The 27,939-nt window shown below is 37.7% G+C and overlaps 1 protein-coding gene across 1 annotated transcript; it reads left to right on the top strand.

The window, feature by feature from the left end:
• PVALEF (parvalbumin like EF-hand containing) lies at positions 1-27,939 on the top strand. The gene is made up of 5 exons (XM_031965615.1): positions 1-52; positions 16,842-16,955; positions 18,518-18,653; positions 19,391-19,506; positions 27,539-27,939. The coding sequence occupies exons 2-5, from the start codon at positions 16,850-16,852 to the stop codon at positions 27,583-27,585; spliced, it is 405 nt and encodes a 134-aa protein (XP_031821475.1). The 5' UTR covers positions 1-52; positions 16,842-16,849; the 3' UTR covers positions 27,586-27,939.

Below are 27,939 nucleotides of genomic sequence, written 5' to 3' on the forward strand. Positions count from 1 at the left end.
TCCCATTCCCCAAGGACAAAGCATAGACATAAGGACCCCAGGCTGCTCACTGGTAAGTACCGAATGGAGTGGAGCTGCTGAAAGTCCCTACTTAGGAACTGGGAGAGAATGAACTGGGGAGTTCTCTTCCATGGAAAAGAGAAGGACAGCTCCAGGCAGACCCTCCTTGCAACTATGCTGAGAATTCTCACTTTGACTTGGTTTTTTCATCAGCCCCATGGCCCAGTCATGAGTGAGGAAATCAAGGCAAGTAGAATCTCTTTTAAGAAGCCTCCCAAGGGTACCCAGGTTCTGAGCTGATATTCAGGCTCCTAGCTTCTTTGGTTGAGTCTGTGTTTGCAGGAGGTGGAATAAGCCACTGAGTTGCACATTCACATCCCTCTCTGTTTTGATAGAGATAATCATTAAGATTTGGTTCTATTTTGAGGAAAAGAGGGGGATGAATGTGAATATGAAAGTGTGACTATAAGCATGTGAGTCTATGAGCTCATACAAATATATCTATGATTGTGTATAAAACAATTCTGAATGTAAGTGAAGGTAAATTGAAAGTGTATATTATATGTAATAGTTTATGCTGATACAATATATATAAAATAAAAATTTAATGGATTAGTCTAATATATAATATACAATATGCTAAGAAATGTTACTTATTTAATTTATATGATTAAATAATTTACAAATAACATCATTTGAATAAATGTGTCATATATTAAATAATATATGAATGTAATACAAATATAAAGTGTATGTGTTTTCAGGGAAGGGGGCAGTTGAACTGAGAATCATTTTTTAATTCAGGATCTATATTTCTTGGAAATATGATGCTGATAAGGGACATGAAGCTAGAGAAAGAGAGAAAAAACCCAAACAAATGTTTTGTAATTTTTCAAATGAACTCAATCCAACAAACATTTCTGAAGTGCTGATATTTAAGGCACATATATGAGAGGCAGCATCAGAGTAGATCCAAGACTGCCCTCTAGGATATCTTTGCACTATGATTTTGGGAATGTCACTTTTCCCATCTCTAAGATGTTAAGTTGCAGAATAGTTGCTGATTTGTTTTGTTAAAAGTGTTTCCTCTCATTTAAGATATATTTTACCTATGTTTAACATATATTGGATTACCTGCCATCTAGAGGAGGGGATGGGGGGGAGGAGGGGAAAATTTGGAACAAAAGATTTTGCAAAAGCCAATGTTGAAAAATTATTCATGAATATATTTTGAAAATAAAAAGCCTTAATTAAAAAAAAAAAGAGGAGTTTCCTCTCCCAGGAGTTCCCTCTTCTATAGAGATCACAGACATGGAAAGTCATCCCTGCCCTCCAGTAGGTCATATTCCTAAAACCTGGACAAAAATAAATTAAAAATATACATAAAAAATTTTAGAAAGAGCATTAATAAATGGGGGGCACTGGGAAGGAGAACAGGAGAGGATATGTTGGGGGCCTCAGAGCTTTGAAGCAGTGTCATAAGCCAGTTAGGTGGTGCATTGGATAGAGCAACAAGTGATCTGAGTTCAAATTATTCTAGGAAAATCACTTAATCCTGTTTGCTTTAGTTTCCTTGTCTGTAAAATGAGCTAGAGAAAGAAATGGCAAACCATTTCAGTGTCTTTGCCAAGAAAACCTCAAACGGGGTGAGGAAGAGTTGGACATGACTGTACAATAATAACAAAAGGGAATCAGTAAGGTAGTGCAAAGGAAGGAGTGCATTCCAGACCTGGGAAGCCACTTGTACAAAGGCAGGAGAAATGGAATGTTGTTTATGAGGAACAGCCAGCAGGTCAATTTTCATCGACTATTTAGTTCCCCTTGTTCTAGAAGGAGACATAAAATATCCCTAGAGAGAAAGACAGAAGGAGGGGGGAGAAGGGAAGGAGGGAGACAGACAGAAATAGAAAAAGAAAGACAGAGAGACAGAGACAGACAGAGAGAAAGACAGAGACAGAGACAGAGAGTGACAGAGACAGAGAATAAGGAAGGAGGGAGGGAGGGAGAGAGAGAAATAATATGCCCTTCTTAAGCACTTACAATGAGCTAGGCACAATGCTAAACACTGGACATACAATGAAAGCCCAAATGAGTCCTGCCCTCAAGAAGCTTCCAATAAAAAGAATATTTTTTAACAGCTGTCACCACACAAAAAAGTCAAAATCTCCAAACCATATGGTATGATAAGCTTTCAAAATATAGAGACCAGTAGAGAAGTTCAAAATCTTATGGGGCTAGGAAAAGCTGCATGTCATTCCTTTTGCCCTATATGCTACTGGAATGGCAGGGAGGATGCTGTGGGTGAGCCTCCAGAAGATGAACTCACTCTTAATACTTTTTATTCAGCTTTTAAAAGCAACTTTTTCATCCAACTATGGAAAAGTCCATAGAATATTAAATAAGAAAGAATAATATAAAGTATTGTTTCAAAACCATTTCTATTTGGACTGTAAGAAATATGAGAAAATGAAATTATATCAATTGATAATAGTAGTACTGATAATTGTTGGAGAAGTCAGAAGATAAACTACTAGGACTACAGCATCATCACAGACATAGCTATTTGCCCACAACTGCCTGGACAAAACACTTATCCATAAACATTTAAGAACAATTTTTAAAAAAGAATCCATCAGTCTAATAGGTTTTAAAACATTAAATGAAAAAAGAATAAATAGCAGTATAGTGATATGTCACAGAACTTTTTAAGTCTGAACTTCATTTTTAAAAACGAGGATGAGAGATCATGATAATAAAAAAAATAGTTTTAGCGCTTCCTGAACACTTAGTAATATATAACCTAGTGGTCACAATTCAGAAACTCTCAATTTTTCATAATCTAACAGGCAACAAATCCCCATTCTACCAAAAGAGACCTCACATTCTGTGACAACCGCGTTAGCACCCTGGATATTTTAGAATCAGCCAGAGCAATGGATAAGCAAAAGTCTTTGTTCTTCATTCTTTTTGGACATGAATGGAATGGCGATACAAAGTGAGAGGAATCATGACCTGAATCTGCCAGGAGTGACTCTGGCTTTCTCACTCCACCCCCTAAATCCTGCCTCAATCTCCCTATCTGCCAAACAGATCAAACCTGCACAGAGTAGTGGGGCAGGGTCATTCTTTCTCCAAGCATATGCTAATAGAGTATTGTCCAATTGGTAATTAGCCTTAAGTGCTTGGACCTCAGTGTATCTGCTCAGTTTCAGCCCATTACAACATTCTCCTTCAGAATTCAACAAATATACTGTATTGGTACCAGAACATTATTACAAAATGAAGAATCAAACGTTGCCCATTGATTCATTGATTGTAAAAAATTTGACAGTCATGTTTTTAATAAATCGAGCTAATGAGTAGAGTGCTAGACCTGAAGTCAAGAAGACCTGAATTCAAATTCAGCCTCAGACACAGACTAGAAAGAAACTCAAGCTCCGTCTGCCTCAGGTCTTTATTTGTAAAATGGGAATGATGCACAGCATTTACCTCAAAGGATTGTTGTGAGGATCAAATGAGATAATATTTGTAAAATAATGTTCACATATGATTTCTTAATTGTGGGTGGGGATGAGGGAGAGAAACTAGAACTCAAAAGTCTTAAAAACAAATGTTAAAAAATTACTGTGGCTATATGATAATTATAATAATGATGATGATGACAGCATATCAAATACTCATAATCTCCACGATATTCTTAATGAAAAGCTCCCAAAATATACTATTCAATTGTTTTTCAGTCATGTCTGATTCTTTGTAAGCCCCTTTGAGGTTTTCTTGGCAAAGGTACTGGAGAGGTTCATCATTTCCTTCTCCAGTTTATTTTAAAGATGAAAAACTGAGGCAAACAGAGTTAAGTGACTTGCCCAAGATCACACAACTACTGTGTCTGAGGCCAGATTTAAATTCAGGAAGAGGAGTGTTCTTGCTTCTCAGCCCAGTGCTGTATCTATTCTGTCATCTGGTTGCCCCCAAAATACAGAGAGACCTAATAGAAGAAATCAAGACCATGTGGGAATAGAATGAAGTACTTTGTATACCCATTCAGAGGATTCTTTCAGGGAACCTATAGATGTCTGCACCACAATACTTTTATTGGATTTTGACGATAGTCACTTTTTCTACTTACCCAAGAATCCCTAGGACTTTAATATAGAATAGTAACAGGATAGTGACATGGACTAAGTCTTATCTGAACCGCTTTCAAACCAAGAGGAAAAGAACAAGATAGTGATAATAATAATTACAAAACAGCACATAATTCAGGCTTGTGAAGTGTTTTAGCGTTTATAATATACTTTCCTCTTAAAATTTCTACAAGCTAGATCATGAAGGCCACGGTCACACATCTAGTAACAGACAGAGCTAGGATTCAAATTTGAGCTTCTTGAGTCCAAATTCAGTGCTCTGTCCAAAATGCCACAGTGACCATGAACCCTTTTCTGTGAAAAATAGTCAGTATTCCTTTGTTGTTGTTCAGTTACTTTATTTGTTTATGACTCTTCATGACCCCATTTGGTGTTTTCTTAGCACAGATACTTGGCAAAAGGGGGATTTACTATTTCCTTCTTGGGATCATTTTACAAATGAGGAAACTGAGGCAAATAAGGTTAAGTGACCTGCCCAGGGTCAGATAGCTAGTATATGTCTGAGTCTAGATTTATTTTAATTGAAGTTTTTTTTATTTTCAAAACATATGCAAGGATAATTTTTCAACATTGGCCCTTGAAAAACCTTGTATTTCAACTACAAAACACTTTCCACACAAATAAACTCAGGCCTAATCAGTTGGAAAAATATCAAATACTCATGGGTAGGTCAAATGAATATAATAAAAATGACACTACTACCTAAATTAATCTACTTATTTAGTGCCATGCCAATCAAACTCCCAAGAAATTATTTTACATCTCTAGAAAAAATAGTAACAAAGTTCATCTGGAAGAATAAAAGGTCAAGAGTTTCAAGGAAATTAATGAAAAAAAATGCTAATGAAGGTGGCCTAGCTGTGCCAGATCTAAAACTATATTATAAAGCACTGGTCACCAAAACTATATGGTATTGGCTAAGAAACAGAGTAGTTGATCAGTGGAGTAGTTTAGAATCATAGGACAAAATAGTTAATGACTTAGCAATCTAGTGTTTGACAAACCCAAAGACTCCAGCTTTGGTGATAAGAATTCACTCTTTGACAAAAATTTCTGGGAAAATTGGAAACTAGGATGAAAGAAATTAGGGCTGGACCCACACCTAACACCACATACCAAGATAAGATCTAAATGGGTTCATGATCTAGACATAAAGAGTGATATTATAACCAAATTAGAAGAACATAAGATAGTTTACCTCTCAGATAGATAATTTTGATTATATTAAATTAAAAAGTTTTTGTACAAATAAAAGTAATGCAGACCAGCTCAGAAGGGAAGCAATAAATTGGGAAATCATTTTTACATTTAAGGGTTCTGATAAAGGTCTTGTTATAATTGACTCAAATTTATAAGAATCCAAGTCATTCTCCAATTGATAAATGGTCAAAGGATATGAACAGACAATTTTCAGATGAAGAAATTAAAACTATTTCTAATCATATCAGAAAGTGTTCTAAATCACTATTAATTAGAGAAATGCAAATTAAGACAACTCTGAGATACCACTACACACTTCTCAGATTGGCTAAGATGACAGGAAAAGACAAAGACAAATGTTGTAGGGCATGTGGGAAAACTGGGACACTAGTACATTGTTGGTGGAACTGTGAATGGATCCAACCATTCTGGAGAGCAATTTGGAACTATGCTCAAAAAGTTATCAAACTGTGTAAACCCTTTGACCCAGAAATGTTTCTACTAGACATATCCCCAAGAGATCTTAAAGAAGGGAAAGGGACCTGTATATGCACGAATGTTTGTGGCATGTCTCTTTGTAGTGGCCAGAAACTGGAAACTGAGTGGATGCCCATCAGTTGGGGAATGGCTGAATAAGATAATATATGAATGTTATGGAATATTATTGTTCTATAATAAATGACCAACAGGATGATTTCAGAGAAGCCTGGAGAGACTTACATGAACTGATGCTAAGTAAAGTGAGCAGAACCAGGAGATTGTACATGACAACATCAAAATTATACCATGATCAATTTTGATGGATGTGACTCTTTCCAACAATGAGATAATTCAGGCCAGTTTCAACGATCTTGTGTTGGAGAGAACCATCTACACCCAGAGAGAAGACTGTGAGAACTGAAGGTAGATCACAACATAACATTCTCACTCTTTTTGTTGTTGTTCACTTGTATTTTGTTTTCTTATTCATTTACTTTTTTATCTGATTTCTCTTGTGCAGCAAGAGAATTGTATAAATATGTTTATACATATTAGATTTAACATATATTTTAAACATATTTAACATATATTGAATTGCTGGTCATCTAGGGGAGAAGATGGGGGGAATGAGGAGAAAATCTGAAACACAAGGCTATGCAAGAGTCAATGTTGTCAAATTATCCATGCATATGTTTTGAAAATAAAAAGCTTTATTTAAAAAAAAAGAAAAATCTTGTGTTCCAATTTCTCCCCCTTTCCCCCACCCCCCCTTCCCTAGATGGCATGTAATCCAATATATGTTAAATATAGTAAAATATGTTAAATCCAATATAGACATACATATTTATACAATTATCTTGCTGGACAAGAAAAATCAGATGAAAAAGTAAAAAAAAATAAAATAAAATTCAAGCAAACCACAACAGAAAGAGTGAAAATGCTATGTTGTGATCCATCCTCAGTTCTGAGGCCAGATTTTTAACTGAGGAAGATGAGTGTCTGAGGTCAGATTTCAAGTCTTCCTGACTCCAGGCCAGATACTCTATCTACAGAGACATCTAGCTGCCTTTTATCAGTGTCCCTACTCTCTAGCAAATAAGGTGAGCAGGTACATTACAAAAGAACATGCAAGATGTTTTTGTCTGGCATTTTGTCTGACATTCAAGGCCTTCTTTAATATTTTTCCAATCTCATTTCCTATCCCAGAATTAACAATGCTTCCGAATAAACTTCAACGAGACTTTCAAAAAGCTCACTAAGTTTTGTGACCCTTACTTGTAAAATGAAGGTAATTATACTTTTCCAAATAGAGATAGAGAAATAGAGAATACTTCAATCTGTATTCAGACTTGATCACAAAACTTTCTTTCAAAGACCTCTCATTGCTCTCCTCTCTCCCTGAATGGAAACAATAGAACCTCCTTTAATCTTGGTCCCCAACTTTGTATCTTAGGCTACCTTTACATTTCAGGTGAAATTGCTTTTTGTGTCAATGTTTCATCTCCTCTTCTGGCCTTTGAAAGTTAATGGGACTGGAATTACATTAGTTTCTATATTTGTATTTTTGTAGTACCTTGTCTACTACTACTACTACTAATAATAACAATAATAATAATACCAGCTAGCATTTACTTCTACAATAAGTAAGATATTATGCTATGCACTTTATGTGTTTTATCTCACTTGATCCTTACAACAACCCTGTATATTTAGGTGTTGATTATTATCCTCACACTCTAATTTGCTTCAGGAAACTGAAGCAAATAGCTTTTTTGGCGAGGGGGAGGTGGGTAACTTGCCCAAGCACACACAATTAATAAGTAGCTGAGGCCAGATTTGAATTCAAGGCTTTCTAATTCCAGGTCTTTACAAACTGTATGATCTTGTCTAAAGAAGCCACTTAACCTCCTCTGGCCTTTTCTCATATATAAAATGAAGGACTTGGATTAGATGATCTTCAAAGTCCTTCCAGCTACAAAATCTGTGATATATCCAAAGTTCTACTTAAGAACTTATAGAAAGGAACACTAGGAAGGAGCCTCTGGCTGAGGATCTCTGGGAACTGGCTAGGGAATGTTTTGCTACCAAGATATCTTGGCTCCCAACACCACCTTGAAAACTGGCTGCAGTTGACACTGAGCACAACTGGCTAGGGTTCCATTTTTTATTTTTCCCAGCTTGGGACAGCCTATCCTGGGAGAACAATTTACTGGAGCAGAGGAATAGAAACTGGGGGAAGAATTTGGCAAACAAGTAATTTCTATTTCCAGGGAAGAGGGGAGGGTAACTGGATTAAGTGACTTGCTTAGGGTCATACAGTAAGTAGCTGAGGTTGGATTCGACCTCAAATCCTCTTGATTCCAGAACTAGTGTTCTATCCACTCTACCATCTAGCTACCTCCTCTATTTTCTTTTGAATGAACACTTTGGGTGAATGGTTAGACAGTATGTTACTTAAATTTATTTTACATAATGTAAATGGTCTTTTTGAACAGACTGATTTTAGTTCCTCTCCATTTTGCATGCCCTACTGGTCCCTAGTCTGAAAAATTAATCAAAGTTATGCCCAGACTTCTGAGTGTTCTTGGATATGAGTAGAGGGGAGTAGGATGGGTTACTTGGATGAAAGAGATATAGTTCTATGTCAAGAGATACAAGCCTTGTGAACATTTACTCCCTGGAAGAAAAATCTGGATCAGACTAAATGGGATTAAGATAAATGGAGAATTTCATTCTCTGTCTCTTTCAGTGTGCCTCTCTGTCTGTCTCTGTCTCTGTCTCTGTCTCTCTCTTTCTCTTCCCCTCCCTCCCCCCCCCCCCCCCCCCCCCCCCCCCCCGCTCCTTTCCCTAAACTGTGGAATAGAAAAGATCATAAGTTAAAGGAGGAGGGGGAGAAAGTTGACCAGAAAATCAAAAAAGGAAATAGTTAAGCTGAAGAAGGGAGATGGTAAGATATGAACTTTGACAAGTTGCTTCCTCAGTTCCTTACTCTCTAAAATGAGAAGGTTGAAGTTAAGTTCTTAACTAAAGATTTCCAAACTTGTGGGGTGTTTTGCCATATTTCAATATAATTGATTTCTTTTGTAATTCTGTGTATTTTATTTTATGCATTTAAAACATTCATCTGTGAAGAGATTCATAGGTTTTACTAAATTGACAAAAGGGTCCATGAGCCCAAAAGTTTAAGAACCCAAGGATTAAGATGATGTCCACGGACCCTTCTGGGTCTGTATTGATCTAATTTAGGTGTCTCCCTTGGATCTATGGTTGAAGAAAATTCTTTGTAGATTTTGAAGCTCTATATATACACATGAAATATTATCATGTAACCTCACCCCACTGGAGAGGGAAAGATGAAGAGAAAGATGATGATGATGATGATGATAAGGAGGAGGAGGAGGAGAAGGAGGAGGAGGAAGAGGAGGAGGAGAAGGAGGAGGAAAAAAGAAGGAAAAAGAAGAGACGGAAGAGGAGGAAGAAAAAGAGAAAGAGGAGGAGGAAGAGAAGGAAAAGGAGAAAGAAAAGGAGGAGGAAAAGGGGGAGGAAGAAGAAAAGAACTGGAGTCAGAGTAGACTGGTTAGTTTAAGTGGCAGCACTATTTAGGGACTCTCATGAGAGAAGGAATTCTTATGATCCAATAGAGTTGTTGTTCAGTTATTCAGTCATATCCAACTCTTCACGACCCATGGACCACAGGATTTTCTTGTCAAAGATAGGAGTGATTTATCATTTTCTTCTCCATGGGTTAAGGCAAACACAGGTTAAGTGACTTGCTCAGGGTCACACAGTTATTAAGTGTCTGAGCCTAGATTTGAGTAGGTCTTCCTAAGTCCTGGTCCTATTTACTGAACCATCTAGTTGCCTCCAGAAGCATATTTATCATATTCCAATCCTAGGTCTATTGTTGAGCACATTACCTTCCTTTCCTGACCACTCATAACTATCTTTCGGGTCTAGCTCTTCTCAGACCATAATAACAGTTTCCATTTGTATAGTCTTTTAGCCTCTCAACAACCCCTTGAAATGGGCAATACAGGTGATATCATTTCCATTTTTCAGATGAAGAAACTGAGTCTCTGAGAAGTAAAATTATTTCTGCTCATAAGTTAGATTAAAATGTTAGCTAGGTTATGAAGGTATCAAATAAGAGAGCAGAAAATTCAAGTCTCCTAATTCCAATGCCACTATAACTCTACTATATCCAGCAGTGATGGAAAATACTCCAATGGTTTCCAGTATAAAAGTAAATCAAATATTTGTTAAACTGGCTGCTTTGAGTATTACAAGGAATGATAAAAACATAATTCCTGACCCCTAGGAGTTTATAACCTAGTTGGGGGAACCAAGGCATTTGTGAGAGAAAAAATATTTTTAATGAACAGTTTGTGATAATGAGCCAATATCAAAGTCAGGAATGATTGCTTCCAAGGAAGTGAAATCGATAAAAGTGCCAAAGCAAGTTGGTTCTAGTCTCAGCTGTTTGTTTTAACTACCTTGGATCCTACACAAACCATTGGATCTCTTTTGACTTTAATTTCCTCACCTGTAAAATGGGAATCAGTAATACTTTGCCAATCTCACAGGCTGTTTTAAGATCAACTAAAATGGGGGCAGCTGGGTGGCACAAGCCTTGGATTAAAGCACCAGCCCTGGAATCAGCAAATCCATGCTCAGACATTTGACACTTACTAGTTATGTGACTCTGAGCAAGTCACTTAACTACTCTGAACCTCAGTTTCTTCTTCTATAAAATGAGGATGATAATTGCTTTCACTTTCCAGTGTAGTCTTAAGGATCAAGTAAGATATTATCTAAGATTCATTTTGCAAAGCTTAAAGTGTTATATGTTGTTCAGTTGTACCAAATTTTTGTGATTTCCCATAGGCCATACTGTCCAAGGGATTTTCTTGGCGAAAATACTAGTATTTTTCTAGTGAAGTTTTAGTCACTTGCCCACTCACAGCTAATGAGTGTCTAAAGCCACATTTGAATTCAGGTGTTCCTGAGTCTAAGCCCAGCACACTATCCATTGAGTTACCTCAGTGTCCCAAAGTATCCTTTACATGTGAGCTTTGACTATTTTATCTTTGTATGCCAAGTGTCTACCATAAGTTAATAACTACTCATTGGATTAGTTTGGATTGAATTGGATCCTGTAGTCAATAATGTCTACCACAATGGTTCTGAAACTTTTGGGTATCAGGGATCCCTTTGACAATCTGATGAAGTCCTGGACACCTTCTCAAAATAATATTTTTTTAACATTTTGATAATATTTTATTTTTCCAAATGCACATATAGTTTTCAACATACTTTTTTTTACTTTTCTCAGAGTAAGATATCATTGTTGTTTATTTTTAATAATAGCTTTTTATTTTCAAAATACATGCAAAAATAGTTTTTAACATTCACCCTTGAAAAACCTTGTGTTCCAAGTCTTTCTCCCTCCTCTCCCTCCATCCCCTTCTCCAAGACAGCAAGTAATCCAATATAGGTTAAACATGTGCAATTTTTCTAAATGTATTTCCAATTTATCATGCTGCACAAGAAAAATCAGATCAAAAGGGAAAAAAGAGAAAGAAAAGCAAGCAAGCAAACAATAACAATAGCGACAACAACAAGTGAAAATACTGTCGTAATCCACATTCAGTCCCCATGGTCCTCTCTCTGGATGCAATGGCTCTCTCCATCATAAGTCTATGGGAATTGCCTTGAATCACATTGTTAAAAAGAGCCAAATCCATCAGCATTGAGATTCACATAATCTTGTTGTTGCTAGTTCTCCTGGTTCTACTCACTTCATTTAGCATCAATTCATGTAAGTCTCTCACAGCAAACAATCTGATATAGATGATAAGTGCATTTTAGAATAATAATATTCTTAAAAGAATAAAGCAAAACACATAGGATTACTAAGGAAACTAAAAGTTTGTAAAAAAAAAAATAAAGATGTAATTTCCCCCCATTCTAATTCATAGAAATACATGAAATCCATCCACAGAATCCTTGGCGGTCCAGGGATCCAAGGTTAAGAACCCTTCATTTATAATGATAATAACTGGGATGACCATTGGGTTCCAATGACTCTGGAGGAAAGAATGATGCTGATGACTTTGCACAGCTTTGTCTCCCTTGAATCCAATTCACTTTCAAGTCAAGACATCATTCTCTTGATGTCATTTGTCTTCTTTGAGAATGAAAAATAACCATCTGCTATGATGAGCAGGAGGTTTTACTTTCAGCATCTTGCTCAATTTCTACATGGATGTGGGTAAGGGGACACTATCTTTTCTCTGCCATTCTGTGTGGCAGAACGATCTTGCCCTGCTTTGTTCTACAGGCCATGGAGAAGATGAAGATTCCCTTTCATAACTCTACTCAGTCCTTTTGGCTGGGCTGAGCTAGATTCTAAAAGTCACCGGCTTCTCCCTGAACTTTGAGAGCTAATGCTGAGCTGAGGGAATATAGCTAATTGCAATCTCTTCCTTTTATGCCCTGACTCCCCCTGGCCCCAGGGTTACATACACCTCCAAAATAGCCACTGTGCTTGCGAGCCCCCGAACCTGATCTCCCCTTGGGATACAACAAGCCTAGTAACCTGAGAGCCCCATCTCATCACAAGATGTTCCCCTTACCACTTGGCCCCCATATAGGAGGAGAGCAAGAGGATCTTGGGGTTGGGAGTGGGGAGGGAAGAGGCATTAATTGCCCTATTCTTCTCTAAGCTGTCCACAAAACTTCAGACTTACTAGTGACCCCTAATCAGACCTGTTCAGGGGAATGGGAAGCACTAGTGACTGATGGGAAGAACTAAGGACCAGGGGTTTTAAAGAGAAAAGGGATCAGAGCCAAAGATGCATGTAAACTAACATTTTAGAGTCCATGAACTTGCTTTTTTAAAGCATTTCAATGTTATGTATTGAAATATATATAATAACTGTATGTTTAATATAATAAATAACTTTCACTATAGGTTTCCTTTGAAATCCTATGTATTTTATTTTATTTATTGAAAAACATTCCTAGAATAGGCTTCACCAGACTAGCAGACGGGTCCATGATATGAAAAAGGATAAGACTACAAACTACACAATTTTTAGGGCAAATAAGTGGTATAATGAATCAAGTACCAGGTCTGAAGTCAGCAAGATGTGTCATCCTTAGTTCAAATCCAGCCTCAGACACTTATTAGCTGGTGATCCTGGACAAATCACTTAACTTGCCTTAGTTTCCTCATTTGTAAAATGACCTGGAGAAGAAAATGGCAAAACCACTCCAATATTTTTGCCAAAGAAAACTGCAATTGAGGTCACAGAGTCAAAAATGATTGAACAACAATACACAATCTCTAAGGAAGTTTCCAGTTCTCATCTAATGATCCGAGGCTTGGAGAACCATTTGACTTTGTCCCAAGCATCGTCTCAAGTTCCCTCTTCCTGCCATAGGATGTGTGGAGGCCATGGCTTTGTGGACAGAAAGAATCTCAGGCTATAACATGACTGCTCTGCTGAGGGAATATCCTATGGCTTTGTGAAAATTGTCCCAGACCATGAGATATTATTGATCAACCAACAAATTGCTTTGTAACCTTGAGCAACAACAACAGTAATAATAACACGTTTCTATAGTAGCATGGTATTTGTAGAAAAAAAAAATTTGGTGTCAGCAGAGGTGTGAGTAAAAACTCATCTCATAGCTTATTAGTTTTGGGAACATGGACAACTGAGCTAATCTCTCTAAAATTCAGTTACCTCCTCTGCAAAATGGGAATTATAATAGCATTTACAACTGGCAGCTAGGTGGCATAGAGTAATAGACCTGCAGTCAGGAGGATCTGAATTCGAATTTAGTTTCAGACATTTATTAGGTGTGTGATCCTGGGTAAATCACTTAGTCCTGTTTGCCTCCGTTTCCTCATCTATAAAAAGAGAAGGAAATGGCAAACCATTCCAGTATCTTTGCCAAGAAAACCCCAAATTGGGTCACAAAGTGATAGTGATGACTAAAAAATGACTGAACAATAAAAAAGTCCCTTCCAGATTTCAAGTTCTTTAATTCTAGAATTCTGCAAAATCATTTTTGCTTCCTCCTTGGGCTTCAGTTTCTTTTTCTGTGAAATGTGGGAGTCCAGTGAGATGATTTCTATCATTAAGGTAGCTAAAGGTCTGCCAGATTGGCTCATAATATTCCTAAGGGCATGTGTGTTTTCTGCGTCACAGAATAAAAAAAAGGGAAATTACCATTTCTCAGTTCTCCCTGATGTTTGGCTTCTCTATAAGTCACCACCACCATCACTCAGCAGTAAAATTTGTGTCCTGGGTCCCAGCATTGTCCCTTTTCTCTTCTTTTTAGGTGGGAGCCTTTTGTTTACTAACTTGGGAGAGAATTCAGGGAAATGATTATACACAGTAAGGAATAACACTGGTCAAGTGTTATTAATTAGTTCAACATAGTTTTAGTTAGACTACTGCAAAATGAGAGGATTGGCTAGATAATCACTAAAATCCTTTCCAGAGAAGAATGCAACATAAAAGAAAGAGTTCTGGAAATGTAAAATCCGAGGACTTGAATTTAAATCCTCACTTTGTTACTTATTCACTTGGGGTCCTGATTGACTCAGATTGAATGTAAATAGCAATCATTTCTCTTTTGAAACCCTGAGGATCTCCCCCATCTATGTATTTCTTTATTTATTTTCTGGACTAGGTGAAAGAGGAGATTCTTTGCCTCAAATGCTAGCTAGCCTTAATCACTGAATGGGAGTATCCTCAGTCAAATTGAGACATGTTGAAGACCTTAGCTTAAAAAGTACAAGGTCTCCCATTGCACCCTGAGCCATCTTCGGTTGTCCTGAGGTATATCTTGCCATTGGATCCCGATGGTCCCCTCTGGAAGGGAAAGTGAGACAGGTGACCTTGCACAGCCCTCCTTCACTTAAATCTAATTCACTTGTATGTCATGGCATCACCTCCCTGTCATGATCCTCTTCGAGAATGAAGAACAAACAACAAAAACAATTTGGTCTCATCTGCAATTTAAGAACGTCTATCTCAATCATCTATTTCAGTGATCTTGGGAAAGAAAGAAAGAGAAAGAAAGAAAGAAAGAAGAATGGGGAGGAAAAGAAGGGAAGAAGAAAGGAAGGAAGGGAAGAAAGAAGGAAGGAAGGGAAGAAAGAAGGAAGGAAGGGAAGAAGGAAGGAAGGAAGAGAAGGAAGGAAGAAGTTCAGATTTCTTGGTTTTTTTTTTGTTTTTCATGAGTTCCTTGGGTCTGGTCCAACAGTAGGCACCTGGATGGAATAAGAGGTGTAGAAAGCTGAGCATTCAGGGTACGATACCCACCCACCTCCAACAAATTAAAGCCATAGTTGTTTCTAAGCCACCAAGCAAAATATTTAGGGAATTGAACCAATGGTTGCTTCCGTTCTGGAAAAGAGAAAAACAAATAAGTTCCATCAGCAGATACAAATGTCCCATTGCTTTCTTGGAGAATTCCCTCTTCCCCTCCTTAATCAGGCCTACAATCTTCAAGAATGGGTTGAACTAGGCCTCTAGATCCCAGGCTCAGTTGTAATGTCTTTGGATTTCTGAGATGTTCAACCTGTGTGCTTTAAGAACATCACTTAAGGTATGTGAGCAATGGACAGATATCCTCATGGGACAAATATATATATGAATTTTTGTTGTTGAGCCCTTCCAGTCAGCCAACTATATGAAAATACTGGAGTGATCCAGGTCATTTTACAGATGAGGAACTGAGGCAAACAGGATCAAGTCATCAACAGATGACTTGCCCAGGATCACTGAGCAAATATTTGAGGTTGGATTTGAACTCATGTATTCCTGATTTCTGGGTCAGTTCTCTATCCACTATATTACTCAATTGCCTATACATATGAATAGACCTTGTATACATCAGGCCCAAGAAGGTTTTATAAATATATGGATAATAGTTCAAGTTTGAAATCCTGGTGCATTGAAAATAGCTGAATACTCATGAGATTCAACCATCAAAGTTATAACTAGGTATTTCTAGTACCTGGAACAAATTCATTTGGGTGGGAGTAGAAGACCCCAGGCTAGATCAAAGATACTATTGAAGAACTTGGGCATGCCCTGGGTAATCATGTGAGATTGGTTCCTGGAGCCAAGGGCATTTTATTTCAGCTGGCAAGTCTTGAAGATAGCAGTGGAGAAAGGCAAGTCTCTAGAGATGAATAGAACTCTACTGAGGATGGGGATGGTGTATAGGCTAAGGAGAAGGGAGGCAGTAGAAAAGATAAGTCAGAGGGAGAAAGGATGTCTCACCCATGTCAGTATCAGCACCCTGAGCCAAAGTCCTGTTCTTCCCTTCTTCTACCATCCAGTAGGTTTTCCTTTGTGAAAAGGGTAATCCAATTTAACTCCACAGGGAGTGGATTAGGATAAGACTAAGTAGCAAAGATTGGGAAGAATCTACATATATTTTATATGAAATCAATAATATGAAAAATTATCACTTAGGATAAATATTTTTCAGGAGGAAGTTGGCAGGAAGCTAAGGGATCTGAGGGTAACAGGTCCTGGAAGAATCCTAGCATTTTTATCATATTGTATAATGTAGAATTTGACCTTAATTTTAAGCATACCACATCTTAGGTTATGAATCTTATTTTCTTCATCTGTAAAATGGAAATGCAATACCTACCTTAGAGAGGTATTTTGTTTGAGGAAAGTACTTTATAACTTTATTTCATAAACCCTAAGGTTAAATGGAAGCTTTCCCTATTATTAGTTAGTTCTACCTAACTTTTTGTTTTCTAAAAAGATTGCTATAGGCTTTCTTTAAATAGGCAATTTTCCTAATGCATTTAAAAATATAATTTGGTTTGCAAAAATGTGATTAACCAAAATGTATGCAAGCATCTTACATAAAGTGAATCCCACTGAAAAAAGGTGCTTCCCTAGCTAGCTCTTAGCTTCCAGAGAGTCAGAATCTCCTGAACCCTCACTGGGTGCCCAATTCTTCCTTCAGTGGTCAACATGGAAGAAGATTTCTCCTCCCAGGTGAAGAAGATTGGTCTGGCAATGGGGACATCCCTATCAGACAAAGACATTGACATGCTGCCATCAGACATGAGGCACCATGGTAAGGTGTGAGTTAATGCAAATTAACCAGGCTCCCAGGCTGTGCTTCATATAATGTCTATAGCTCCAAAATACTCTTCCCCATCAAACTAGAGACTAGGAGCATTAGACCTTCTCTTTCAACACTCCAATCCCTCTAACAACTATCCTGCTTTATTGACTCTCCCCTCTGTGGCTTGAAAGAAAGTATAATATATTGAAAGAATTGAGTTATTTTGAATCCTATCTCCCTGGATAAATCACTTAACCTTAATCATTGACTCCATTCCCTCATATGTAAAATGGGAAATAAGGAAAAAACCAAGCATTTATTAAGTATACTTACTCTATTATCTCATTTGATTCTTACATCTACCTGAGAGTTAAATACTACAGGCATATATCAGAAATATTGTGGGCTTGGTTCCAGATCATAAAATGAATATCACAATAAAACAAGTCACATGATTTTTGGGTTTTTTTTCCACTACATATAAAAATTGTATTTACATTGGGCTGTAATAGTGTGTCTAAAAATCATGTTTTTAAAAACCTAATGCACATACCTCAATTAAAAATTACTTTATTGCTAAAAAAATTAAACATCATCTGAGCTTTCAATAAATCATAATTTTTTTGCTGATAGAGTGTCTTGCTTCTATATTTATTGATGGCTATTGACTGATGGGGAGGGGTTGCTGAAGACTGGGGTAGCTGTGATAATTTTTTTTTATTTTTGCTAAGTTAATTAGGGTTAAGTGACTTGGTCACACAGTTAGGAAGTGTTAAGTGTCTGAGGTCAAATTTGAACTCGGATCCTCCTGACTTCAGAGCTGGTGCTCTATCCACTGTACCACCTAGCTGTCCCAGCAGTTTCTTAAAATAAAAAACAATGAGGTTCACCATGTGGATTGACTCTTTCTTTCACTTGAACACTTCGAGGTCATTGCAGGATTATTAATTAGCCTAATTTCAATATTGTTGTGTCTTGGGGAATAGGGAGGCCCAAAGAGTAGGACGGAGACAGGGAACTACCGGTCGGTGGAACAGTCAAAACACATACAATATTTGTCAATTAAGCTTGCCACCTTATGTGGGCACAGTTCATGGCACCCTAAAACAATGACAATAGTAATATCAAAGATCATTGATTACAGATCACTATACAAGATATAATAATAGTGGAAATTTGAAATTTTGCAAGAATTACCAAAATGGGACACAGAGAGCACATGCTGTTGGGAAAAACCTAATAGATTTGCTAAATGCAGTTTTGCCACAAAATCTTCAAACCTTTTGTAAAAAATAAAAACAAGACAAAACAAAAATAAAACACAATATCTGTGTAAAGCAAAGTGCAATACAATGAAGTAGGCTATATTATCCCCATTTTACAGCTGAGAAAATTGATGCAGCTAGTTTAAGTCGCTTGCCTCGGGTCTTCACAGCTAGTGAAGCCAGATTTGAACTCGGGTTTTCCTGAATCTAGGACCCATCCTTTGTACATTGTGCCATCTAGCTTCCTCTAAGGAAGGTACTAATATTTGCACTACCCCTAACATATATGTACCATTACTATTCTAGGTTCTTTCAACTACAATAAATTCTTTGAGTATATGCAGAAGTTCCAGACCTCAAGCCAGCAGGAGGAGATCATCCGGAAATCCTTCCAGATGTTGGACAAAGATAAGAGTGGCTTCATCGAATGGAATGAGATCAAGTAAAGGGCAGGGAGTAGCGCTGGGTCCCATCCTTCCCTCTCTTTGTCTGCCTTCTCATCCACTCTTGGGAGCCCTCCCTCTCCTCTATAACCATAGAATCTGAGAACATCTAAGCCAGAAGAGAGTTCAGTTATCATCCAGGACAACCTTTTCATTTTCCAGATAAGGCCCACAGAGGGGCAATGACATGCCCAAGGTCATGTAATCCTTTAAAGTGGGCAGTCATTGTTGGAGCTGCAGGCAAAAGACATCTTCAGACTCTTTCTATTATAACTCACTATCCCTATCAAGGCTCTGTGCTAGAGATTCCCCTTCCTCCATACTGACAGCTTTAACCTCCCTTTGGGGGCTTATAGGTTCATACAGACTACTGATGTAGAGGGGTATAAAAGGATTCACAGATAATGGGAAGAAAATATACAATTGTTCTGGAATACCCACCCTCTTTTTCCCCCTTTGTTGTATTTGATTTGTTTTTCCTACCCACATAACTTCCCTTCTCCTATCTCCTACTGCCTCTACATATCCAGGAAGACAGAACAGAAGGAAAAGGTCTTGCCCCATTCTTCTCAATGACCACTTGTCATCCCCAAGTGTCCTTGGCTATGTCCACAGCTTCCTCTGGAAATAAGAAAGTCAAGAGACAACTTAGATCAGAACCCTGAGAATGTCCCTCTACAACCCACCTATTCCAAGGCTTTCCATTCTCTGAGGCCCAGGGATCTCTGCTTCACAGGTACATCCTGTCCACGATCCCCAGCTCTGGCCCTGCAGCCCCCCTGACAGATGAAGAGGCAGAAGCTATGATCCAAGCAGCTGACACAGATGGAGATGGACGAATTGACTTTGAAGGTTCGGATAAGGAGGGATGAAGGGGAAGAGGTGGGCCTGATTCTGGGGCTGATGGTGGGTGAATAAGGGAATGAAGTTGAAGGGCCTGATTCCAGGCAATTTACCCTCCTGTGCAGGTCCCAGAGTCCTCCCAAGCTTAGTCCCTACACTTCTTTGTGATATGCATGTATTAAGAACACATAGGTACAGCTGTCACTGAAATGCAGAATTGGGAGGTTACTTAGACAAATCCCTGCCCCAATATAAATCCTATTTACAATATCTTTGATAAAATATCAACTAGCTTCCATTTCTCTTACCTTACAAGGTTACCATTACCAGCAAATGAGAACACATACTTTAAAATGTATAAATGTCAGTTGCTATTATTATTATTACTATTACTATTATTAATAGAGAGTTGTGAAAGAAATGCTCTTTCAAGTTCAAGGGTGAAGGTCATTATTGACAGATGAAATCAGGAAAAACTTTATGAAGATGACAATATTTGATTGAGGCTTTAAAAGGAGGGGAATTTATTAACAAATTTAAAGTAGAACAATTCAATCACAAGGACTAGGATATATTGGCAGTTCTACAGACTAAATGGACTGGAGTAAAATGAGATAAGACACTAGGTAGAGCTCCTTGAATATCAAGCAAGGAAATTTGAACTTGGGAGGTAATAGGGAGCCATGAAAGACTTTTGCAATCAGGGGAATGAGATGGTCAGATCCAAGTTAAAGGAAGATGTAAAGTGCTGTAAAGCTGTTATCAAGCTCTAATAGAAGGGGTGGAGCACTAAACCAGAAGATACAGATCCTTCATATTGACTTAAAAAACCACATATTAACATTATCTGTGTTTATTGGATTTTTATGTTAAATATTTTCCAATTATTTCCCCATTAAGGGCACAAAGAGTAAGTTATATTTCTTTGATAATAAGAATAATTCTTAATAATAATTAGATAATTATAATAAATTATTAAACATAGTAATTATCTTAATAATTCAGAATAATTCTTAACCTCCATACAAAAATGGAGGAAATATAAAATTTATGCTGGAATGGGGAAGCTTTCTCTCCTTTGTGGGCAGATGGAATGAAGGAAAAATAAATTGGTTGTTTTGTATCTCATCACAGTTTGACTATGGCACTAGCATGGAGACTGCTGAAGCCTTTTGACTATAGACATTCCTCTCATCATCTCCATAGCTGTCAGACTTTTGCCAGGAGTCCTGATTATGGAGACATCTTGCAGACACTCTCAGGAGGAACCTCTTTTTTCTTCTTCCTTACTGACCTGTGGTTTAGCTGCTTTGGTTGTCCCTCTACTGACCCCTTTGCTGAGACTGCATTAAAAAAAAACTCTTGCCCCTATAAGTCTCCCTACCTTAAGGATTCAAGAATCCTTATCTTGATACTAGTGCTTTTCACCCAGACATACAGTCTCTGAGGAAATTTCTTCCAATGAGCAATGCTCTCCGAGCATCATGGAGAATGAAGTCCAGGGACATCCCTAAGCTTGTTTCTTCTTCTTCTTTTTTTAAACATGTTGGGTCTGGTGTGCTAATGGGCCTTCTGGGTAAAGATGTACTGTGGGCATTTAGAGATATGGTTCTGGAGCTCAGAAGAGAATTCATGACTAGAAATATAGATATGGGGGTGGTCTGTATAGAGTTAGATATGATAGGACTGGGAAAAATTGAAAACATTTCATATGAAAACATAGTAAAAAAAAAAAAGAGAGAGAGAGTTGAAAAAGAAAAAGGAATGAGAAACAGAACATTTAAGGCTCTAGAAAAAGTTGTGGAACCACAGGAAACAAAGAAAAAGCCATTTGGAGGATAAGAAGAGAACCAGGAAGATGGGGTGACTGGAGTCAAAAAAGAAAAAAAGATCATTCAGGAAAAGAGGGGGTTAAGGTAGAGAGGATGAGGAGGATATATACTGAACATAAAAGACCAATGGATTTGGCCATTAGGTTATCCTTGGTGACCTTAGAGAGACTGGTTTCAGTAGTGCTGAGGCAGAAAGGATTAAGGCTAAGCAAGAATAAGTAGTGAGGAAGCTGAGGCATAAGATGAACATAATTTCCTCAAGTTTAGCAGTGAAGGGGAGAAGAAAGCCAGAAGGGTGAAAAGAAGATGTGTTTTGAAGACTGAACATGTTGGAAGGCAGATGTAGAAGAAGCCAGAGGCAAGGAAGAGATGACCTGAAAGATGCATGAAAGAAGAGGGATGATGGCTGGAGAAGGGGGTCAAGAAACTAGCCTTAAAAGGCTAATACTTATGCTAGAGAAAAGTAGTAGATAGGAGATACTGTTGCTAAGTAGTTTTGAAAAACAGGGCACTGAGGGAGCTGTTGTCTGATAGTTTTAATCTTCTCAGTGAAACAGAAAGCTAAATCAGCTGCTTTAAGTGTGGTGGGTAAGAGTGCCAGGGAAGAGAGGGAAAAGCTCAGAATAATTGCTGTGGGCTATGAGATAAACAGCTGATAAAATAGGATTTTTAGAACGGCAGAGAGGGCCCAGCTGAGCTTATGTACCATAAATCTGAAATGGATGAAATTAGCTCAATCTTTTGACTACCCACAGACAGATACCCAGCAGCCCTGGAGCAGGAGGAGAGAAATTGACAGTGGAGTTTTTTTTTTAGGGGTGAGGATTCACAGGACAACTTTTCAAGTTTTCCAATTCAATTAGATTCAACAAATACCTATTATGTCTCTGCTAGAGTAAGGTCCTTGTGATGGTTATCATGTACTGCAAGTCTTCTGTTCTCCAGGCTAAAGATCCCTTATTTCTTTTCAACCCAATCCTCCTATGTCTTGATTTCAAGTTTCCTCATCATTTCTCCAGAATGACCTATCTGGATCCCATTTATCTCTTCTGAAATATAGAACTCAATACTGAATGAAATTAGAAGAAGACTTTTTGTATTGGTCAGCTGAGAAACATTTTGGTCCCTGCTGGGCAGAATCTCTGAAAAGCTCTGAGGCACCTAAGAGTCATGTCCTGGAGTTCCCTCATTGGTCCCAATGCCTCTGTCTAAAGTCCTAGCCTTGACCCTCCTTGTACCATTCATTGGCTTTGGTTGATACAGAAAACAAGCTACTAAGCTTGGGAGCCAGAAGGTAGCCCTGAAACCAGCAACAGAGATTCTTCCCTGAGGATTCTATATCCCTGGATTTCAGGAGGGATAAATAGTCAAATCAAATTTGATTCTATTCCCTCTATTTCTGTTAAGTCCTGTTATTTCACACTATGGGTTTTCACGGATTTACAAATTGTGCTGTTGATGAGTTCACTCATGTTGCCATAGGGCCTTAAAGATCATTCATCTATCTGGTCTAACCCTGTGACGACCGCGCTAGCACCCCAGACACCCCAGAATCAGCCGGAGTCAGGATAAGCAAAAGTCCTTAGTCTTTATTCTTGGTCTTTAGACGCAGGATTGAACAGGATGGAAGCAGAATCTCCGCAATTGTCTTCTCCCTTCTCATCTATCGCAAAGAATGACTCTGGCTCATCTTACTCCATCCCCTAGTCCTGCCTACAATCCTCTGTATACACCAATCATTGAGCCAGCACAGGATAGTGGGAAGGACCATTCTCCAAGCACATGCCCATAGTGTATTGTCCAATCAGTAATTAGCCCTAAGTGCTTGAACTGACCTCAGTGCAATGACTCAAGAGTTTCAGCCCTCTACATAACCCTTTCATTTTTACTTGCATTTAGTACATGGATATTATGGATTAGGGAGTAAGGATTAAAAAAAAAAAACAGATTTAAAAATCTCTACCTTTCAGGAGTTACATTCTCCTAGGGGAGGAAAATACATATACACAGATAATAATAACATAATATAGGGAGTAAAGGAGGCAGAGGAGAGACCAGATCTTCTATTAATATTTTTATTTTCCCCAGTATGCAAAACAAAATTTACATTTGTTTTTAAAACTTTGAGTTTCAGATTCTCTCCTTTCCTCATCCTACTCCCACTTTAAGAAGGCATATGTGAAATTATGAAAAACATTTAAATAAAAGTCACATTGTAAAAGAAAACATAGATCTCCCCCACCCCAAAAAAAAACCCTCAAGAAAAGTTTTTTTTTAAGAGTATACTTTAATCTATATTCAGACACAATCAGTTCTTTCTCTGAGTAGATAACATTTTTCATCACAAGTCCTTCAGAGTAGTCTTGGATCATTGCATTGCTCAGAATAGCAAAGTCAATCACAGTTAGTTGATCATCCCATAAAATTGTTTTTATTTTGTACACAGTACATTTCACTTTGCTTGAGTTCATGGAGGACTTTCCATAATCACATACCACAATTTATTCAGCCATTCACCAATTGATGGGCATCCCTTCAATTTATAATTCTTTGCCCTGAGAAAAGAGTTACTATAGATATTTTGAACATATAGGTCTTTTTCTTGATTTTTAAAATCTCTTTTGGGATTCATGCCTAGTAGTGGTATTGTGGTGGATTTAAAAAAAAGGATTTTGATTATATAACTCTTGGGGCATAGTGATTATCTTTTTATCATTTATCAACTACGGAATGGCTCATTCTTTTTTCATACATAAATTTGGCTCAGTTTCCTATAATTTGAGAAATGAAATCTTCATAAGGAAAAATATTTGCTTCAAAAATTTTTCCCAATTATTATTGCTAACTGCATTCTCCCCATTTATTCTATTTTCATTTTCTCTTCACCCTGACTCTCCTCAAAAGTGTTTTGCTACTGGGCTACCCCTGCCCCCAATATGCCTTCTCTTCTATTATCCTCCCCCCCTTTCTGTATACCCTTCTCCTATTTTCCTGCAGGGTAAGATAGATTTCGATATCCATATTGAGTGTGTATATTATTTCCTCTTTGAGCCAGTTCTGATAAGAGTAAGGTTCACTCTGATGCTGAGTGAAATGAGTAGGACCAGGAGATCATTATATACTTCAACAACAATACTATATGATGACCAGTTCTGATGGATCAGGCCATCCTCAGCAACGAGATCAACCAAATCATTTCCAAAGGAGCAGTAATGAACTGAACCAGCTATGCCCAGAAAAAGAACTCTGGGAGATGACTAAAAACCATTACATTGAATTCCCAATCCCTATATTTATGCACACCTGCATATTTGATTTCCTTCACAAGCTAATTGTACAATATTTCAGAGTCTGATTCTTTTTGTACAGCAAAATAACGTTTTGGTCATGTATACTTATTGTGTATCTAATTTATATTTTAATATATTTAACATCTACTGGTCATCCTGCCATCTAGGGGAGGGGGTGGGGGGGTAAGAGGTGAAAAATTGGAACAAGAGGTTTGGCAATTGTTAATGCTGTAAAGTTACCCATGCATATATCCTGTAAATAAAAGGCTATTTAAAAAAAAAAAAAAAGAGTAAGGTTCACTCACTCCCCCCTCTTCTCCTCCACTATAAAAGCTTTTTCTTATCTCTTTTATGGCAGATAATTATATGCCTTTCCACCTCTCCCTCTCTGTCCTCACAGTACATTCCTCTATCATCCCTCAATTTTATTTTTTTTTAGATATTATCTTCATATTTAATTCACACCTGTGCCCACTGTCTATATTTTCTCCTTCTAGCTACCCTAATAAAGAGAAAGTTCTTATGAATTACAAGTATCATTCTGCCATGTAGGAATGTAAATAGATAAATTTTACTAAGTTCCTTATAATATCTCTTTTCTGATTATCTCCTTGTGCTTCTCCTGAGTCCTGTATTTGAAAATCAAATTTTCTATTCAACTCTGGTCTTTTCATCACGAATCCTTCAAAGTCTTCTATGCCACTAAATTTCTACCTTTTCTTCTGAAGGATCATATTCAGTTTTGCTGAGGACAACATTCTTGGTTGTAATCCTAGTTCCATTCTCTCCAGAATATCATATTCTAAATCCTCTAATCCTTTAATGTAAAAGCTACTAAATTTTGTGTTATCCTGACTATGGCTCTACTATATTTGAATTATTTCTTTCTGAATGCTTGAAATATTTTCTCCTTGGCCTGGCAGTTCTAGAATCTGGCTATAATATTCCTGGGAGCTTTCATGTTAGGATTTCTTTTAGGAGATGATCAGTGGACTTTTTCAATTTCTATTTTATTCTCTGATTCTATATTGTTGGAACAATTTTCCTTAATAATTTCTTAAAAGATGATGTCTAGGCTCCTTTTTTTAAGCATAGTTTTCAGGTAGACCAACAATTTTAAAATTATTTTTCCTGGATCTATTTTCCAGGTCAATTGTGAGATATTTCACATTGTTTTCTATTTTTTCATTCTTTTGGTTGTTTCATTGTTTCTTGATTTTTCATAAAGAAGTCATTAATTTTCATTTGCTCAATTCTAATTTTCAAGATATTATGTTTTTTTCAGTGAGCTTTTGTACTTCCTTTCCCATTTGGCCAACTTTGCTTTTTAAGGCATCTCCTCCTCATTAGATTTTTGTATTGTCTTTTGTACCACTCTCAATTCTCTTGTCCAATTTTTCCTCTATCTCCCTTATTGATTTTCAAAATCCCTTTTGAGCTTTTCCATGGCCTGAGCCCAATTTTTATTTTTCTTGGAGGCATTGGATGTAAGAGTTTTGACTTTGTTATCTTCTTTTGAGTGTGTTTTTTGATGTTCCTTATCATTATAGTGATTTTCTATGGTCAAAATATTTTTTGTTTGTTTGCTTGTTTTCCCAGCCTATTATTTGACTTTTAATTCTTTGTTTAAATAAATAGAGCTCTGTTTCCAGGGTAGAAGGTTCACTGTTCCAAACGTTAGGGGTTTTGTGCACCTGTTTTCAGAGAAACTCCTAGAGACCTAGCCAGAAGCCCTCTTTTCTGCCCTGTTTAAAGTATGTGGCTCCAAATTCTAATATCCTAAAGTAACAGAGTTTATCCTCAGTACTAGTAAAGAGACCTTTGGACTGAGGCCTCCAGAAGCTGCCTCCACCTCTGATGCCCACACTCACTCCTGGTTTGTTGGTTTCCCAAGGTCCTCTCATCCTATTAACAAACCTTTGTTGCTGACCTTTTTCAGCTGGAAAATTGTTCCATTTCATCTTTTTGTGTGTTCCGATGATCTAAAATTTGTTTAAAGTCATTATTTAAAGGAATTTGGAAAGATATGAGGGAGAGCGAGGCAAGTCCCTGCCTTTACTGTACCATCCTGGCTTCCCCTTAGAGATCAGAGTATTCTAAGAACACTGGAGGAGGTAGAGAATACTAATATCCCTTCAATTCAGTGAACATTTATTAAATGCTTACTACATATAAGGCTCATTCACTCTCTGCAACTAGATTTTTTTAAGGCCCTGGGGAGCAAAGAAGAGATAATAGAATCCTAGATTTGGAGAAAGAAGGGACTTTAAGACACCTGGTCCAATCCCTTTTTTTGACAGTTGAAGAAAGTGAGGCTAGGAGCAGCTTAGTAACTTGTCCAAGATCACATGTGTACCGAATGGGAGAGCCAGGTTAATGGTCCCCTGGGAAGCTGTCCCACAAATGGACAGAAATTTTACAGTTCTGGACATCTGGGACAATCTGAGTCTTGTAGAGAGATGTGTCCGCCATTGCCTCCTTCTAAGCAACAAAATGCTACTGCATAGTTTTCACATCCATTGTTGACTCCAAATCTATTGCTTTTTCTTCTGTGCCATACAAAAGTGACCTTCCCCATGAGGTGCAATATAAAGGATTGACTATATGACACCCTGCTACAGAATCCTTTTCTGGTCTTTCCCATTGCTACCCCCTTTCAGGTCTGTTTCTTTTTCTATTCCCTTCTGGCCATTTGCTAGGTTAAGACCAGAAAAGATCCCTGGTCCTACCTTTGGTTCCCACTCACTGTCTTTTGGCTTTTCTGAGATTCTACTTCCCAAGATACAACAAAGATACAATGATCCTTCCCCATCTTTCAGCAGATTCTTGCAAGGACCCAAAGTGTGTTAATGGGGCTTTGAGATGGAAGGCATATAACATGAGGTATTCATTGTTTTTTTTTTTTCCTTCTCCCTTCAGAATTCTCTGACATGATCAAAAAGGAGAAGATTCCAAAGAAGAAATAAAGAGAAAACAGACCCCCTCCCCCCAGCTGCTCTTCATCAGAGTGCCTCCCATCCTACTTACCTTCAGCTTTGAGAGTCACTGGGTTGTACCTGTACATGCAGTGGGCCAGAGAGCCTGAGATGGAGTGAGACGTCCGCTGGTGATCAGCACCAGGCAGATACAGCTTTTATCCTGGAAAACAAAATGTTAGCTCCTTGAGGGCAAGGGGCAAGGATGTGTTTGTTTGTTTGTTTGTTTTGGCCTTTGTCTTCCTAGTACCTCTTAGTGCCTTATACATAGCAGGCACTGAATAAATGTTTGTTTAATTGAATATAATTGAACAAAGGAGAAAAGACTGAGAAGTGAATCAATTT

The sequence above is a fragment of the Sarcophilus harrisii genome, chromosome 4, assembly GCF_902635505.1.
Source record: "Sarcophilus harrisii chromosome 4, mSarHar1.11, whole genome shotgun sequence".
Classification (NCBI taxonomy): domain Eukaryota; kingdom Metazoa; phylum Chordata; class Mammalia; order Dasyuromorphia; family Dasyuridae; genus Sarcophilus; species Sarcophilus harrisii.

What these genes read in the sequence shown, in the direction of transcription:
- PVALEF (XM_031965615.1), top strand. Translation starts at nt 16,850, where the DNA reads ATGGAAGAAGATTTCTCCTCCCAGGTGAAGAAGATTGGTCTGGCAATG. An exon ending in ATCAGACATGAGGCACCATG is followed by an intron (nt 16,956 to 18,517) that starts GTAAGGTGTGAG and finishes TTACTATTCTAG; the next exon opens with GTTCTTTCAACTACAATAAA. An exon ending in TGGACGAATTGACTTTGAAG is followed by an intron (nt 19,507 to 27,538) that starts GTTCGGATAAGG and finishes TTCTCCCTTCAG; the next exon opens with AATTCTCTGACATGATCAAA.